At 38.1% G+C, this 17541-nt stretch overlaps 1 protein-coding gene across 4 annotated transcripts in view; it reads right to left on the reverse strand.

Annotated features, from left to right (window-relative positions):
• RPAP2 (RNA polymerase II associated protein 2) overlaps window positions 1-17541 on the reverse strand; it is a 94589-nt gene that overhangs the window by 42429 nt on the left and 34619 nt on the right. The window contains exons 12-13 of one of the 4 annotated variants that reach the window (XM_058179178.1): window positions 4891-5040; window positions 2399-2811 (exon numbers count right to left, since the gene is read on the reverse strand). The exons of 1 other annotated variant lie outside the window; for it this stretch is intronic. In XM_058179178.1, the coding sequence (XP_058035161.1) occupies window positions 4902-5040 (139 nt within the window). In that variant the 3' untranslated portion in view covers window positions 2399-2811; window positions 4891-4901. Of the gene's footprint in view, window positions 1-2398; window positions 2812-4890; window positions 5041-17541 lie in introns of those variants that run through there. 2 more of the 4 variants (XM_058179177.1, XM_058179179.1) reach the window with 2 other exon arrangements.

Below are 17541 nucleotides of genomic sequence, written 5' to 3' on the forward strand. Positions count from 1 at the left end.
AATGATGTCATACCCAAAAATCTATTTCAGCATTAGTTTATCTGAAAAGTTCTAAGTTGCCCACCCATGCTTTCAATGAGACATATATTTTTTGTATTGCCCTATATGGTAATCTTTTTTTTTGTTTTGTTTACATTTATACCCCGCCCTTCTCCGAAGACTCAGGGCGGCTTACAGTGTATCTAGTCTTTTATCTAGTCACCTAACCATACCCTATTTTGGAGCCAATCAGGAGCCCTGATGACGCAGTGGTTAAGTGAAGAATTGCAGGCAAACTCTGCCCACAGCCAGGAGTTCGATCCAGACAGGACTCAAGATTGACTCAGACTTCCATCCTTCTGAGGTTGGTAAAATGAGGACCCAGATTGTTGAGAGCACTATGCAAATAATGCTTCTACTTTGTAAACCGGCCAGAGAGTTCTGTAAAGCACTATGTGATACTATACAAGCCTAAATGCTCTTGATATTGCTAATCATACAACAACAACAAAGTATAAGGCAATACATAGATAATTTTATGTTATTAATAACTGTCTTTATTATGTATAATCCATTTTCTGTCTTTACCAAGTAAGAATAAATGGAGTGCTGAAAAAACAAACATCTAACTCTCTCTCTCTCTCATGCACACACACATACACGTACACACTTTCTGTAGGAGCTAGAAAGGATCAAGTTAATCTTCCCATGATAAACAAGGGGAAAAGGTGGGGATGAAAATGTGTTATTTTGTCACAGTGAAATTTGTGAATCTAGCTCTTTAAACATAAGCAATCCACATTTTGTAAAAGTTCAAATGTTTTGAAAGATTAAACACTAAAGTGTAAGCCTAAAATAAACCTGTAAAAAAATCATGCTGCTAAACTAACAGGAAACGTAACGGAGTAAACCTGTGAAAATCAAGAGCTGGGAGTTGACAAAACCACCTTATTTTGCACCTTAATGAATCTTAACCACTATACTCAAGCAGTCGCCCTCAGTAAATTCCATCCTTTTTATGTGGCTTAATCTCTGAATAGGAAGATTATCCAGAATAAAAATGCCAGATTCAGAAGTCCTGCAATGCAGATTGAAGAAGCTCACTTGGCATCTGTAGAAGGATTGACATGGTGGCTTCGTTGTGAAACTAAACCATCATACCGCTGATCGAAGTGCAAATATTCTGAATCAAATCACACATGATTTCGGAAAGCAAGATAAGAATCGGCTGTTGGGAAACTTGTCAAGCCTTTCAGAAATGGCAGGCATGCTCAGGAAACAAGACCTACACAGATTTCTGGAAAGATCTTGATTGCTAGTAAAGAATGGTAACAGAATCTTGAAAGCCTACTCAATAATTCTCCACTCTACATATACCTAATATAGTTAAGCAATATTTCCTCCTTTAACTATTTTCTGCCTCTTCTGTGTTCCTGTGATCTGTTAGATATTCATAATATTATTCATAATAAATTTGAATATATCCATATTATTCATAATAAAACACCAGAGTAAGTGTTGACTAAACATGAGGAGAAACCTCTACGTAAAACAAATTCTTTAAAAATGGAAATATCTTGGAAACTTGTACATTTTTTTTTTTGCTGGAAACATTTGAGCAGAGTTTGTACATTCAATTGCATAGTGTGTTACAGGAAGTCCTTCACTTATGACCAATTGCTTAGTGATTGTTCAAAGTTATGAGGGATCCTGCCCCAAAACCTACTTACAACCTGGTTTTGACGTTCTGACATTGTTCCCCATCATGTGACCACATTTTGGATGCTTGGCAACCGGCCTACATTTACAAGAATTTGTCATATGACCACAATTTACAAGAATTTTGCTAGAAACTGGAGTTTACTTCTGGTTTTTGGCAAAAAGTGGCCCACAGTAAACAATATGTTTGTTTAATAACCATGGCGTTTACTTAATAAACACTGCATTCATTTACAACCTCTGCATTTGCATAACAACTGCCACCCAAAAAGGTTGAAAAGTTAGGTCCAGTCATGCCGCGACCTGCTTTACGATTGTCCCAATTTACAATCATAATTGCAGGGTCCAATTACAGTTGTAACTCAAGGATTACCTGTATACTGGACCACATGACTTTCCAAAGCCTTTTCTGCTTTGTGATTGATACGTGAAAGATAAACCTGGAATGAACTGTGCACTAGTCCTGAGTATGGAAATCATGGCTCCTAAAACCAAGGAAGATAAATTCATGGGATCACAAAGCAGAAACATCTGGATGCAGACCCTTAAAGTAGACCCACTAAGCTTTGGGCGGGTGGAGATTCTTCAGAACCTGAAGGACCAAGTCACTCTTTCCTGTAAACAAAGAGTTCTTGAACTTCTCAATCTGTTAACTGAGAATAATTTAAAACTGAGACTAGTTTTATTATTTTCCAAGTGATTGAAATTATGTCTTTTTATTAAGAAAACTGAAAAGGCATTCAAATTTCAACACATCTGATTTTTGAGAACTCAAAAAACTAACATAAATAAAAATGTGCTTCCCATCACACGATACAGTATTTTCTTGAGAAATTAAATTCTTTGACATTCTGTTGGTGCAGCAATAAAATAGCATAGATGTTCTTCAATTTGAAAAAGAAGTTTAATCTAATGTTGTAAAATTAAATTTATAAAAATAAAACAAGCAACCACATAATAAAAGTTCTTACTGGGTTTTTTTTAAAAATAGTTGTTATTTTTAAAATACTAAAATACAAAAAAGTTTTCTAGCTGTTTGATAAATCCAGTTGTGGAACATTAATTCAATCTCTGGTCAAGAGAGAAATGAAGGATGGTCTTCTTATTCTTATTCTGTAAGTAAAAAAATGAACATAAAAAGTATAAGCGGTATCATAATAAAACATTTATTAAACGTCACATAAGCAATTTCAAAAGCTTATCCATAAAAACACAAAAATAACACTGATTTGAAAATATACATATAAAATAAAGAATATGAAGTCTCAGGGATTCCACCCCACCCTCCAAAATCACTACCATAACACAAACATGAAAGAAGTGACTAGAATTTCTCAAAATAGCATCATTTCAACCAATCTCTCATGCTTTTTCTATCATTAATGTTAAAATACAGAACCAAGAATAGTGCTCCATCATCAGCGTTAAGCCCACATATCAGTAGTTCTTGGGTTGAGACCGGCTCTAAGATTGCATTTGTTAAGTGATGCAATTATAAAGCATAATGTCACATGAATGTGCCATTTAGCAGCAATAATTTACAGCAATCGCAGTTTCTGTTGTAACCCCAAGATGCGCGAATTGTTAAGCAGGAAGTGGCAGAAGTTCCAGAACAGTGCAGGGGTGCCAGGGAGTGCTGGGGGAAGGGGAGGAGGCTGGGGGAGATCACGGGATGCCTGACATAATCTATGGGCAAGTGGAGAAAGGCTGAGGGATGGAGGGTACAGCATGGCGCAAGCTCCAGAAGGCCAGGGGATGGAAGCAGTGGTGAAATGTAAAATTTGTTACTACCAGTTCTGTGGGTGTGGCTCGGTGGTGGTGGGGTAATGTGACTGGGTGGGCGTGGCCAACTTTTTTTTTTAAACTTTTAAAAGCATTTTTCGGCCGAAGAAAAAATGCTTTTAAAAGTAAAAAAAAGCCTCTAATGATTGCGTGGCTCAGCTGGGCATGGGTGGAGGGGGGCAGGGATTTTTGCTACCAGTTCTCCGAACCATCCGCTGCCATCGCTACCGGATCAGGTGATCCGGTCCGAACTAGGAGCGTTTCACCCCTGGATGGAAGATCTGGCACAAGTACAGGCAGATTGGAGACAGAGGGTGCAAATGGCGTGAGCACAAGAAGAAGATTTAGCAGAGCGACTTGTGACCTCCCCTGCCAGCTTTCCCCATTGATTTTGCTTGTCGGGAAGCTGGCAGGATGATTGCAAATGGCAGTTGCACATCCACGAGACGCTGCAACCATTTTAACTGGAAGCACGTTGCCAAACTCCAGAATTGACTTACAAACAGTTCATTTAGTGACCTGTTCAAAGTTATAATGGCCCTGAAAAAAAGTGACTTATGACTGTTTTTCACACTTAGGAACTCTGTAGCAAGTGCCTGATCTTCGGACTTTTCGCCGTGAGCTGAAAACGCACCTATTTATTCAAGCGGGACTGGCTTAAAAGTTTTATTAAAATTTAATTGGGGCTATTTATATTTTAGGGTTTTAAATTGTTTTAAATTTTGGCCGTCTTTGTAATATGTTCGGTTTTAATCTTGTTTTAATGTGTATATTGTGGGTTTTATTTGGCTGTACACCGCCCTGAGTCCTTCGGGAGAAGAGCGGTATAAAAATCTAATAAAATAAATAAATAAATAAATAAATAGCATCCCCATGATGATTTGATGAAAATTCAGATGCTTGGCAACTGGTTCATACTTATGACCGTTGCTGTGCCCCAATCACCTTTTGCAGCCTTTTAACCAGCAAAATCAACGGGGAAGCTGGATTCACTTAACAACCGTGTTACTAACTTATGAACCGCAATGATTCATTCAACTGGGGCAAAAAACAGGTTGTAAAATGGAGCAAAACTCATTTAACCAATGTCTTACTTAACAACAGAAATTTTGGGCTCAATTGAGCTCGTAAGGCGAAGACTATCTGTAAATACCATTCATCTAGTGCCATCACAATTTCAACTGATTGCTAAATAAGTGGTCAGAAAGCGAGTACTATCCTTTGACTTAAGAGTATTCATCCAACCTGCTCCTGGCTTGTTGAAAGTTTGGGTGCAACCATTAATACCATATGATAAATTGGAAACTATGGTTAGTGTTAATAATAGTCCTTATTTAGGCTGTTTGCTAGGGGATCCTATATGAAGCAAAGGAAGAAGAGAAACACAAGAGAGAGAAAAAAATTACTGACCAGCGAGGATGTCAACCACTTTTAAATATTTTTGTTAGACTTTCCAGATCTTCGGTTTTGATACATAATTCTTCAAGCAAGGTAGCAAGGAACTGTGTATATCCTTTATTTTGCTGACAATGTGCAAAAGCAGGAATATTTTCTGACAAGCTAAAAGGCAAAAATTGAGTGCTTTCAGAAGGATAAAATCTTACAAATAGGTAGATATGAATGTCAAATATGAATCAAGAAATAATCACAGCATCAATCATGTTGATAATTAGTCACTTATGGAAACATTTTCCTAATGTTTTTTTAAAAGTCCCCAAACAACTTAATTAGTAACAAATTAAAAACAAAAATAAGACACTTTGAAATAGTAGCAAATTTCTACTATGTTTTCCAATAGTAATTAAATGACTTGCTTTAGGAAAAAGGCCAACTAGGTGACCTTGGGCCAGTCACTTTCTCTCTGCCCTAGGAAGGAGGCAATGGCAAACTTCTCAAATCCTTGCCAAGAAAGCTGCAGGAGCTTTTCCAGACAGTCTCTGGGATATGACTGAATGGAAGAAAAAATAAATAAATGGATAGAAGAGAGTCCCTAAATTGAGCTCTCTCCCCCCACCAAATCTTGTAGGAGATTGTGTATCTATTTCAGAGGATTTCCAATCTCTCTCACTCACAAAGGTATAATTACACTCATACATTTTAAAGGTGCAGCATTCAATTCTGTCTACTTCCTCCAAAATGCTCACAAAGAGCAAAATTATTGCTTGCAGTTTTCAAAAACTGCTTCCAGTCAAATTGGACTGATCCAGAGGGATCAATTGTATCAATAATTATCATGTTGAATTGTAACCAATTCCTTATATACAAATTCCTGTTCTCACTCCTAAATTACTTTTTGGATTGTAGTGTAAAGCATATAAGCAGCAACTTACATTATACACCCCCCCTTCCTATAAATCTTTTAACTACTTACTCTTTTTTGGTGTGTATGGGTGGGGGTGCCTTTGAGTCAGTGTTGATTCCTGGAGACTGCCTGGACAAGATTGTGCTGTTTTCTCAACAAGTTTTTTTTTCACAAGTGGCTAGCCATTTACCTTCTTCCTGGGATTAAAAGGAGTGACTGGCCAAATGTCACCATACTGGATTTGTGTCTGAGGCAGGACTAGAACTCACAGTCTACCAGTTTTTAGCCATCTACACCAGGGGTCGGCAACCTTAAGCACTCAAAGAGCCATTTGGACCCGTTTCCCACAGAAAAGAAAACACCGGGAGCCACAAAACCCTTTTGACATCTAAAATGAAGATAACACTACATATATCATTTTTTTACCTTTATGTTATGTATAAAAAAAACATAGTGTGTTGCATTTATGAAATCAATGAATTGCTACAGAGAAAACAAATTTTTATTTCTGCATGCAACAGAAACATTTTGGAAAAAAAGATGGGTTGAAAAGCTCAATAAATCACGTGCCAGCGGGTGTCGTACACTGGTGGTTGTGACACATATTTTGAGTGACAGGGAGCCACAGCAGAGGGATGAAAAAGCCATATGTGGCTCCAGAGCCGCGGGTTGCAAACCCCCTGATCTATACCAAATTTGGCTCCTCCAACCATGATAACGGCAGCTTTTTCTTACTCAGCAGAACGAGCTTTTCTGATCAATCACTTAAGCTTTCAGGACGCGATAAGTGAAAGTCATTTTTCTTCCAAGAGTGATTATTCAATTACATTTCTCTACTGATAAAAATAATGCTGCCCAATACCTGTCTGATTGCCTGCATTTTATACACGAGGCATTTGAGACACATGAAACATGAATGCGCTGGTGCAGAAAAGCACCTTGCGTCTGATTCTCGATGATTCAGTGACAGCCAGCTCTGAGCAGCCAGGAATCTAGCCGATATTTACAATGTGGCTCTGCAGAGAAAGATCACTACTTTCCCTAGTACTAATGGCGACAAGAAGCCAGTAGTTTGCAAAGTGGTCACTGGAAGGAAGACGGCTGCCCCGTGGGTTCCCTGCTCCTCCCAAAAACTCTTTCAAGATCATTGGCTGCCTGCAACAGGGAATGAGCACCCTACAAGTCCAACTCTGGTTGTGTAGGGAGTAATTATTGCTAGGTTTCCCCCCCCTCCCACGAGATGTTTTCTCCATGATTTTCAACAGAGCAGGGGTATGCGTATGTACGCATATCAAAAAGAAAGGAAGAAGTGGGCATAATTACTCCTACATATCGGACTCTTATAGATTTCAGAGTCAAAATGACATGAACCAAAAAAACCCCCCCAGAAGATATAAAGTGGGGTAATTTCGTTATGAGTGAAAAGTAGAGCATAATCTCGACATGCAGAAATTAAAGGTGTAACCTGTAATCTATTTTACACTGAAGAACAAAGAGTTCACTTTCCTTTTTTTATATCTAGCTTGGTAATAATCTCAGTTCTCTGTCTGTACCCATTAAACAAAAATTTCTGATTTTTGAACTTGCTTCTTCTGTGTCACAGATTTCTACAAAAGGCTTGGACTCTTCGCCACAGAAGCTTTTCCAATGATTATTTAATTTAGCTTTACCCACTGCCATGGGGCACATGAAATATGAATATAACTCTCAGAAGCTGCAGGTCAATGGGAGCAAGCGAGTAATCAGAGCAATGCATTTTCTGAGCTGAGCTTCCATTACTTGAAGCAATCAGTAAGTGAACTTAAAAATAAATAAATAAGCAGGTAGCACGTGAGGGCTCTGAACTTGTGGTAATGAGACAGACACTGGCAAATAACAAGATCTGCAAATCTAGATATCATTTGCTCATCCAGGATGTAGTCCTATAAACCTAGGAACAAACATGTCTAGGCTGATTATTTTAAGGAAATCATCTTGTTCTTCAATCAATAGCACACCACTTGGTGGAAAGCTTTTCCAAAGCTGCCTCACAGTTCAATGCTAATTGGTGTAGACAATTAGCTCCTTGGCTGATGGAGCCTGTTGTTCCTGAAAAAGTACATCTCCTTATAAGTATTCCACAGGTGTCCCTACAAGTAGTCATGACTTACAACTGTTCATATAATAACTATTCGAAGTTACAATGGCACTGAAAAAAAGCAATTTATGACAGTTTTGCATACTTAAGACCATTGCAGCATCCCAGTGGTCACATGATCAAAATTCGGATGCTTGGCAATTGGCATGTATTTATATGACAGTTGCAGTGTCCCCAGAGCTGTGTGATTACATTTGGCAACCTTCTGACAAGTCAAGTTAATGGGGAAGCCTGATTCACTTAACAACTGTGTTACTAATTTAACAAGTGCAGTGATTCACCTAACAGCTGTGTCAGAAAGAGTTGTAAAATGGGGCAAAATTCATTTAACAACTGTCTTGCTAAGCAATGGAAATTTCAGGCTCAACTGTGGTCATAAGTCGAGGACTACCTTTATTAAGCTGTTGTATTCACTGCAGAATTCCATCGTATTAGCCAACCTGGATGATAAATAATCTGCACTACTACAATAATAGCAATAGCACTTAGACTTATATACCCTTCACAGTGCTTTACAGCCCTCTCTAAGTGGTTTACAGAGTCAGCATTTTGCCCCATACGATCTGGGTCCTCATTTTACCGACCTTGGAAGGATGGAAGGCTGAGTCAACCTTGAGCTGGCAGTTAGCAGAAGTAGCCTATAGTACTGCATTCTAACTAAGTTTTGCGCCACCAGCAGAACTATGAAGGCCACTAACCAGTTTAGGAGGAAAATAAAACAAGCTCACATTGTGACATGATTGGTGCAAGCTGGCTACCTTTGATTAATATACAGTGCCACTCATCTCATTTAGGGTAGAATTCAGAATTTAAAAACAAAAGGTCGGAGAAGACTAAGTCAGATGGACAGAAACCAATCATAATTGTCCCCACGATCATGTGATCAAAAGTTGGGTGTTTGGCAAAGTCAATGAGGAAAGCTGGATTTGCTTAACAACTTGGGGGGTGGAGATCATAAAATCAGGTTCAACTTTTAATGATTGCTTCATTTAGCAACAGAAGATGTGTTCCCAATTACGTAGTAAGTCAAAGACTACCTTCTTCTTCCTAGCATTATCCCCATGCTATGGCAGGGTCCACTTAAGTCAAAGACTTACCTATAAGACAATAATTAAGGTTACCCAGTTCTTATTTCCCCCTCCAATATTCAGCCACAGAAGAATGCTGGAAATATTCTGGTACATTTTCAATTCACAGGAAGTTATATAGCAACCTAAGAGCCTCAAAACAATACTGCATCTCAGATCTTTTGTAACATATAGTTCAGCTGTACATAGTCAATCCAGAAACATTACCTGAAGGTTGAAAATGTGTCAGCCAGCATGGGCATGATAATTCAATCAGTATGTTGTGACCTTTAGTTTATTTACAAGTAGCAAGGTAATTTTTTTCCCCCAAATTTGTCTGAAAGTAATCTGCCTTTACCGGCAAATGACCTTCTAAGTTTGCATTACAGTCCAGTGCATCAACATATATTGATTGTATCGGTATGGTTTTACTCTACATCTGATATAAACAATGTTAATTTCATTTTTCAAACCTAGTGCCCTCTGATACAGAATGCATAATCCTCCAGTCAATATAGCCTTGTCTGGGCTAACTGGGTATTCTGGGAAAATAAACATATTTGGATAGCATGAGCCTGAGGAATGTTGCTTTATATCTTTCCATGTACCAACCAGATGGAAAATAGGCCTTCACAAAATTGAAAAAATAGTTAAAGTCCCAAAAGTTTGTCAGAATGTTATACTGCAATCAAGCTGTCTACTTCACATATGTTACACAAGAAAAGGCCGAGTAAAAATTCATGTAAGACAAGCAATAACAATGAGCTATTATTCAATAAGCGCCATCTGCTTTATATGAAAGTTATTTAGAATCCCTCTTCCTCTCTTCTCTACCAAAATGAAGAAAATAGGAAATGAAAAATGGTTAATACATTTGTTTCTTTTTAAGCAAAAACTGATAAAAGCCCCAATGCTACTGTGTTTCCCTGAAAATAAGACCAGGTCTTATATTAACTTTTGCTCCAAAAGACGCATTAGGGCTTATTTTCTAGTTAGGTCTTATTTTGGGGAAAATACGGTACTAAATACATCCCACCTGGCTGACAATCTTAACTGGGGCTTATTTTGGGAGTAGGGCTTATATTACGAGCATCTTGAAACAACACTTATTTTCTGGTTGGGTCTTATTTTTGGGGAAACAGGGTATGCAATTGTTCCTCCAAGAAAATAAAACCAGAAAGCTTCCGAGCCATTCTCCACAACTGAGGTCTTCACTGGACTAGATAGAACTTGAGTGGCAGTAGCTATAAGGAGGAGCTTATGATTCTTGGAATGGCTGGTGAGAAAATAGTTAGGTTATATTTTCAAACAGTAGCATGCTATCTATTTTCAAAAGTTTACCTTCCCACTTACAATGAATCATGGAAGAGTTAATTAGATTTACAACCCTTTGAATCCTGGCCTTTTGTTCCGGCATGTATTTATGTATTTGTATCCTGGCTTTATTATTTTCATATACAAGGCAGCAAACATATCCAAAATACCTTCCTTCTCCGATTTTCTCCACAACAATCCTGTAAGGTAAATTGGGCAGTGTGTGTGTAACTGGCCTAATTCACCCATCTGGCTTTGAATTGAATTGAACTGAATTTTTTATTGGCCAAGTGTGATTGGATGCACAAGGAATTTGGCTTGGTGCATATTCTAAGGTACAACACTTAATGATAATCATAGGGTACAAATAAACAATCAGGAAACAATCAATATCAATATAAATCCTAAGGATACAAGCAACAGAGTTACAGTCATACAGTCATAAGTGGAAGGAGATGGGTGATGGGAACGATGAGAAGATTAATAGTAGTGCAGATTTAGTCAATAGTTTGACAGTGTTGAGGGAATTATTTGTTTAGCAGAGTGATAGCGTTCGCCAAAAAACTGTTCTTGTGTCTAGCTGTTCTGGTGTGCAGTGCTCTATAGCGTCGTTTTGAGGGTAGGAGTTGAAACAGTTTATGTCCAGGATGTGAAGGGTCGGTAAATACTTTCATGGTTAGGGTGGGACTGAATTCACAGTTTCCTGCTTTCTAGCCAGGTGCCTTAACCACTACACTAAACTGGTTCTCTATGTTTCTGTAGGATGGGGCTATAACTTCTAGGGAAAGAGGTCTTTTCTTCCTGTGCATTTAAAATTTAAAGTCCTATTTGCCCAAAGTGGTAAATGGACTAAGAGAGAGAGAGAAAAGTTAAATAGTTGGTAGGAGAGGTTAAAGAATTACTCCGAACTAATTAGTCTGATGAGAATTATAATCATACATAAGAGAACACAAAAAATGTCTTTGGGCTGATTACTGGTTGGAAATATGTGTCTAGTAATTCCAAGTATTGGAAAACGAATCATAACCATCTAGGGCACTTTCTTCTTGAGTATATATATGTTTTTGTATATATATGTTTTTTGTGTATATATGTATATATATGTTTTTTATCTGCCTGTGAACCGCCCTGAGTCCTTCGGGAGATAGGGCGGTATATAAATTCGAATAATAAATAATAAATAAATAAATAAATAGTATGGTCAATAGGTTCCTCAACAGTAACATTCTGGCTTTTTTTTTTTTTATTTGCATTTATATCCCGCCCTTCTCCGAAGACTCAGGGCGGCTTACACTATATCAAGCAATAGTCTTCATCCATTTGTATATTATATACAAAGTCAACTTATTGCCCCCAACAATCTGGGTCCTCATTTTACCTACCTTATAAAGGATGGAAGGCTGAGCCAACCTTGGGCCTGGTGGGGCTTGAACCTGCAGTAATTGCAGGCAGCTGCTGTTAATAACAGACTGTCTTACCAGTCTGAGCCACAGAGGCTTTGTGTGTCTTAAAAATAATATGTGTTTTTGTATGTATAAAACCTCAGTTTTATCTCCTGACTCAAGAAAAATATCCTAACAATATCTTCTGTCTTCTATTGCTTCGTCTTGGCTCATTGGTTTAATGCCAAAAACTACCACAATATAGCAATTAAAGATAAGCTTGTTTTATTAGGTTGGATAAGGCTTCTCCTAGGAAGATAAATTTTATTGTAGAAATACAACTGAAATTCATAAATTCTTATGAAATTCTAAATTTTCATAATTATAATGCCTAGCTGAAATAAAACCATAATATTAAATTTCTTATTGTTTTGCATGCACCCCTGTATAACTTTTAAAATTGCAGTGGCAGCAGTATTGAGGGAAAGGGTTCAAATTGAAAACAATGAAATTCAAGAATTCTATGTAAGGGCTGACAGGAGATCAGTATCATACTAACAGATTTTAGGAAAATCTGTTGTAGTGTATATAAGAAACCAATATTTATAAATTAAACAACAAAACAGCTCTTTCCCATTCTCTATATTAGATGGAGGAAATATTTAAAAATCCAGGAATAAATTTATGACAGAAAATACCAAGATTTGGTCTTCTAATAAATGAAAAGAATCCTTAATATTATTGTCAATAATCAATCATTTTAATAATTAGTTAAATAAAAAGTAATAAGATTCTGAGTCTGAAAATTCTTGTGCTGATATTATATCCCCCATGGTCCTTAGAATTAACAAAATGCTGCACTGCCAAATATTTGCATACCCATCATTTTGGTGGATCTCAAACTTCTAGTAAAAAGATAAAAGTTAATCAAATGTGGGAGATACTTCCAATGTAATCTACCGAATCCCCCTCATGGATTGCCCCAGTGACTACGTAGGACAGATGGGGTGGAAGCTAACCACCAGTTTGCAATAACACAAGCGAGCGGTCAGACGAGGAGACTTAAACTCATTGGTAGCCTCACACTACAATGAACAAGGACACACATTCAATTTTGCAGCGGCTAAGATTGTTGGACGAGCAGGCACAAAAACAGCCAAGGAAGCCCGGGAAACGGGCCCCTAGTCAGTCAACAGGAGTGCTGATTTACCACCAGCCTATCAAGTACTTAGAAGGCAAGGGCTGGGCAGCACAAGCAAATGATAGCTAATAACTTAAAAGCCAGCCATCAACACACCCCAATCAACATCTAAAAAAACACTTATAACAGGCACAATAAATACCACATACAGAATAGCACACACTCTGCTAGAAGATGGGCTCCAGCACGAGTCTGAAAGCTTGGTAGACTGTCAGGCCTGGAAACCATACTAGGCCGTAGGTTTCCAGATGCTGCCACATTTCTCCCCTGAGGGGAAGAAGTGGGGTTGAGGGGTATGGTAACATTCTTCAAGCGGTCAAGGTCGGATTGTGTTCACATCTGCAGAAGGAGTGGCAAGAAGAGGTTTCGAATAAAGTGGAAGAACGTTGGACCATGTGACCAGCAAAGGGGTTAGGAGGGTGGGACTCTTGGGGTTTGTATAACTGGGAAAAGAATCCGGAAGTTTCAGTTTTGGAATTTCACTCATCGTGTACCAGTTTCCTTATGCTAGTAAAGAACTTTGAAAGACAATGGCTTCAGAATTTTTTTTATGCAGAAGAGGTTTTTCTGGAACCCTGTCATAGACAAAACTTCTGGTCCCAGTGACCGATCCAGATTGGATCCTGTTGATCAAATGTATTCAAAAACCTGCTGTCTTTTATTACCTAGCCACTACTATTTCAACATTTTAAAATGGTTCATGAGCATCTGAAACTTTTCAAACTTAACATCCTTTAATAAAAGGACAGGAGTGAAAATGAGCTTTTGTGATATACACAATACATGAGTAATCCCGGGCTTGCAACAGGTACAGTTCTTCCAGAAGATGAATGAAGACTGAGCATCAGTGGTGGATTGCTCCTGGTTTGGTCTGGTTCTTGCAAACTGGTAGTAAAACCAGCGGGAGGCTCTGCCCACCCACCTGGACATCATTATGGAGAATTTGTGCATGTGCAGAAGTGTGCATGCATGCGCGAGCAAAGCAAGTGTGCGACTGCGCTCCCGTTGCAAACTGGTAGTAAAGGTAAGTAGAACCTATCGCTGCTGAGCATGCAATGCTTGAGGACTGTTATGACAGAGGAAGCAGAAGAGAAAACTGAAAAGGAGTAAAATAGAGTATCCTGTACGAGATAATTTAGAGATGTCCCATTCCCCAGCAGAACAAGCTATTCCAACCCTGCAATACCTTAGTGTATCCTACATATCATAAAATACTAAAATTAGGAGCAAAAACTTAGGGGAGATTGCCTGAAAGCACCTGGATATAGGACAGCATATCAAGCCATTATGGGATACAAATTTGGAGGGAAAGAGCGAAAACAAATCCAGGCAGAAGGAAGAATGAGTAATTTTGGAAGAGAGGACTTTGTGGGACTTCTTTCAAGAGAAGAACTTGCAGGACTGCAACTCTAGTCCTACAGTGCAAGACTTATAAACAAAAACCATGGCCTTCGGGGAAAGTAAGCCTAAGCAGTTAATGAAATACTTATGTGGAAAATGTTTTTCTCAACTTTGGCATTTTTAGTGTGTGATGACTCAGGGCGTGACACAAAGGCAACACAGCCAGAGAACTGATATGAGTCCCTTTATTATCACCAACTGTGCCCCCAGTGTCCTTTTCGACTCTCTGGCCTGGAGAGAGCTCTTCTACCAACCTGTAATAGTCTTTGGGTGGCAATACTTCAATCCAAACAAGGTAAGCAGAAAACTTTTAACAAAAAATCCAAAGGCAAGACAAGGCTGCGTCACCTGCAAAGTAATGGAATCTATCATCAACCAATCCATTACCTTCCCCCTAGAAACAAACAACCTACTCTCTAATAAACAATTTGGTTTCAGAAAAAAATTATCATGTAATTTACAATTTCTCCACTGCAAAAACATATGGACTACTAATCTTGATCAAGGCAAAGCAATAGATGCAATCTACATAGACTTCTGCAAAGCTTTTGACTCAGTAGTACACGATAAACTTCTCCTCAAACTAAAATCCTATGGCATTTCGGGATCTCTTCACAATTGGATAAACGCATTCCTGTCAAACAGAAAACAAGTGGTCAAAATTGGCAATGCTCTATCAATTCCTGTTCCTGTCAAAAGTGGTGTTCCTCAAGGCAGCGTTCTTGGACCAACACTCTTCATACTATACATAAATGATCTCTGTGACCTTATCTCAAGTTATTGTGTTCTCTTTGCTGACGATGTCAAACTATTTAATACCACCAACAATACTTCTACCCTTCAAAAAGACCTTGACTTTGTATCCGATTGGTCTAAAACTTGGCAACTCCAAATCTCAACCAGCAAATGCTCAGTCTTACATATTGGGAAAAAGAATCCTAACACTAAGTACAAGCTTGATGGACATTACCTTACAGATGACCCCCACCCTGTTAAAGATCTTGGAGTTTTCATATCAAATGATCTAAGTGCAAAAGCCCACTGCAACTACATAGCAAAAAAGGCTCTAAGAGTTGTAAACCTAATTTTATGCAATTTCTTTTCCAAAAACTCTACACTACTAACCAGAGCATACAAAACATTTGCTAGACCTATTCTTGAATACAGCTCACCTGTCTGGAACCCATACCACATCTCTGACATTAATACAATTGAACACGCCCAGAAATATTTTACAAAAAGAGTTCTCCGCTCCTCTGAAAACAACAAAATATCTTATACCACCAGACTTGAAATCCTGGGATTAGAAAACTTAGAACTCAGCCGACTCAGACATGACCTGTGTTTAACACACAGAATCATCTATTGCAATGTCCTTCCTGTTAAAGACCACTTCAGCTTCCATCGCAATAATACAAGAGCAAACAATAGATTCAAACTTAATGTTAACCGCTTCAATCTTGATTGCAGAAAATATGACTTCTGTAACAGAGTTGTTAACGCTTGGAACTCACTACTTGACTCTGTGGTCTCTTCTCAAAATCCCAAAAACTTCAACCAAAAACTCTCTACTATTGACCTCACCCCATTCCTAAGAGCACAAAAGTGCCTACTGTTCCTGTTCTATTGTTCCCTTTCATTATATCAAATTAATATATTTGTTGCATACTTTTGCTTATATATATGTTTATATGATGTGTTGTTGTTTTACGTTGATGTTTGTGTATACTGTTGTGACCAAAAAAAAAGGTAATTAATCCAGCAGGGCAAGCAAAATAAGGAATTCCACAGGTAAAGTAGCATGGCAATAAATCAAGCCAGTTGGGAGGATGCCAGGATTCAAAGGAACACCAGATAAACTCAGCGTTTGTTCCTGACAAACGCCCCTCCCATTTGCCTTTCCTTTTAAACTCCAGCAACACCTATGTCTTGTAAAGAGGATCGGGTCCCTTTCCTCCCTTGTAAGCCACACAACCTACGTTGCTCTCTTTTCCGTTCCTCCCTGCGCTGCCTAGGATGAGGAGGGGGTGGGCCTTGGTCTTCATCTGAACCCCCCTCCCTTGTTTCTACCTCTCCCCTGCTCTGTCCAGCCTGACTTTGTTTTTCCCCAGTTTTTTCCACAGCCAACGGATCCACTCTCTTACTCTCTGTCAGCCGTTCCTCTTCCCGTTCGGATTCAGACTCTGACAGGGGCATGACATAGTGCATATCCTAAAAATTCTGGTCAATTTTTCATGCATAAACAAACAAAACAATTTACACACAGCATCTTTGTTTGTTTGTTGCCTAGACGTTTTAATAAATCATTGCCATAATATAATAACTAAGCAATATAATGGGGAAGATTTTAAGGCTTGTTTATTTAAAATGCACATTTCCCTCCAAAATCAGATACTGTGCATTTGTTAAAGCATCCCAAGAGGTTGAATGAAACATAAACCCCAAATGACCCATCATGCCTCTGCTTAATCACGTTAAAAGGTTGTAATGAAAAAGATCCTCTGCCTTGTTTAATGTTTTAGAGTTCTGTTTTTTCCACAACACTACTCAGCCAAATCTGAAAGAGAGACATACATCATGGCTTTAACCACCCTAAAAAAGTTTAATTTATATTGTGAAAAGGTAAAGAACACAACTCTCAAAAGTTACATTCCATTAAAATCAAGGAGATTCACTCTGAAATAAAAAGTATGGCAATTTGAAAAATTCAAACGTTTCATCGTCTTTTGTTTTTAGTAAGAAAAGCTTTCTGCTTTTTCATTTAGGCGAAAAAGTTGACTCATACCTAAAACTCTAAATATGTCAAACAACATAGTATTGAGTAAAACTACACAGGATTCTATTCAGAAGGGGAAGGAAGATATATAGCATTATATTTTTATGTACTGACTGGGTAGCTCTGTACACCAGACTGGTATCCTACTATTTTGACTTTCTTCTATGCTAATACTACAAAAAAAGTAAAGGGCTCATGAATCCTCATTAAAGAAAGGCAGTTTGAGCATCTTAAAAAACCTGGTAGGGAAATCTGCCTGATAAATATCTTAGAGATGGTGGCTGATTTTAACATTTTACTGTAAATTTATGAATATCTCAATGCCAATTTCCTTTGCCTTTCTCGAAATGTAAGTGTGGAAGCGTAAAAAGAGTTCATTTGTACTGGAAACAATACAAAAATAGCTACAGATAAACACATACACACAGGGTCATGTTTGAAATAACATTATTTCAAGTCCCTATGAAAAACTAAATGTAGT

Source organism: Ahaetulla prasina, chromosome 3, assembly GCF_028640845.1.
Source record: "Ahaetulla prasina isolate Xishuangbanna chromosome 3, ASM2864084v1, whole genome shotgun sequence".
NCBI lineage: Eukaryota > Metazoa > Chordata > Lepidosauria > Squamata > Colubridae > Ahaetulla > Ahaetulla prasina.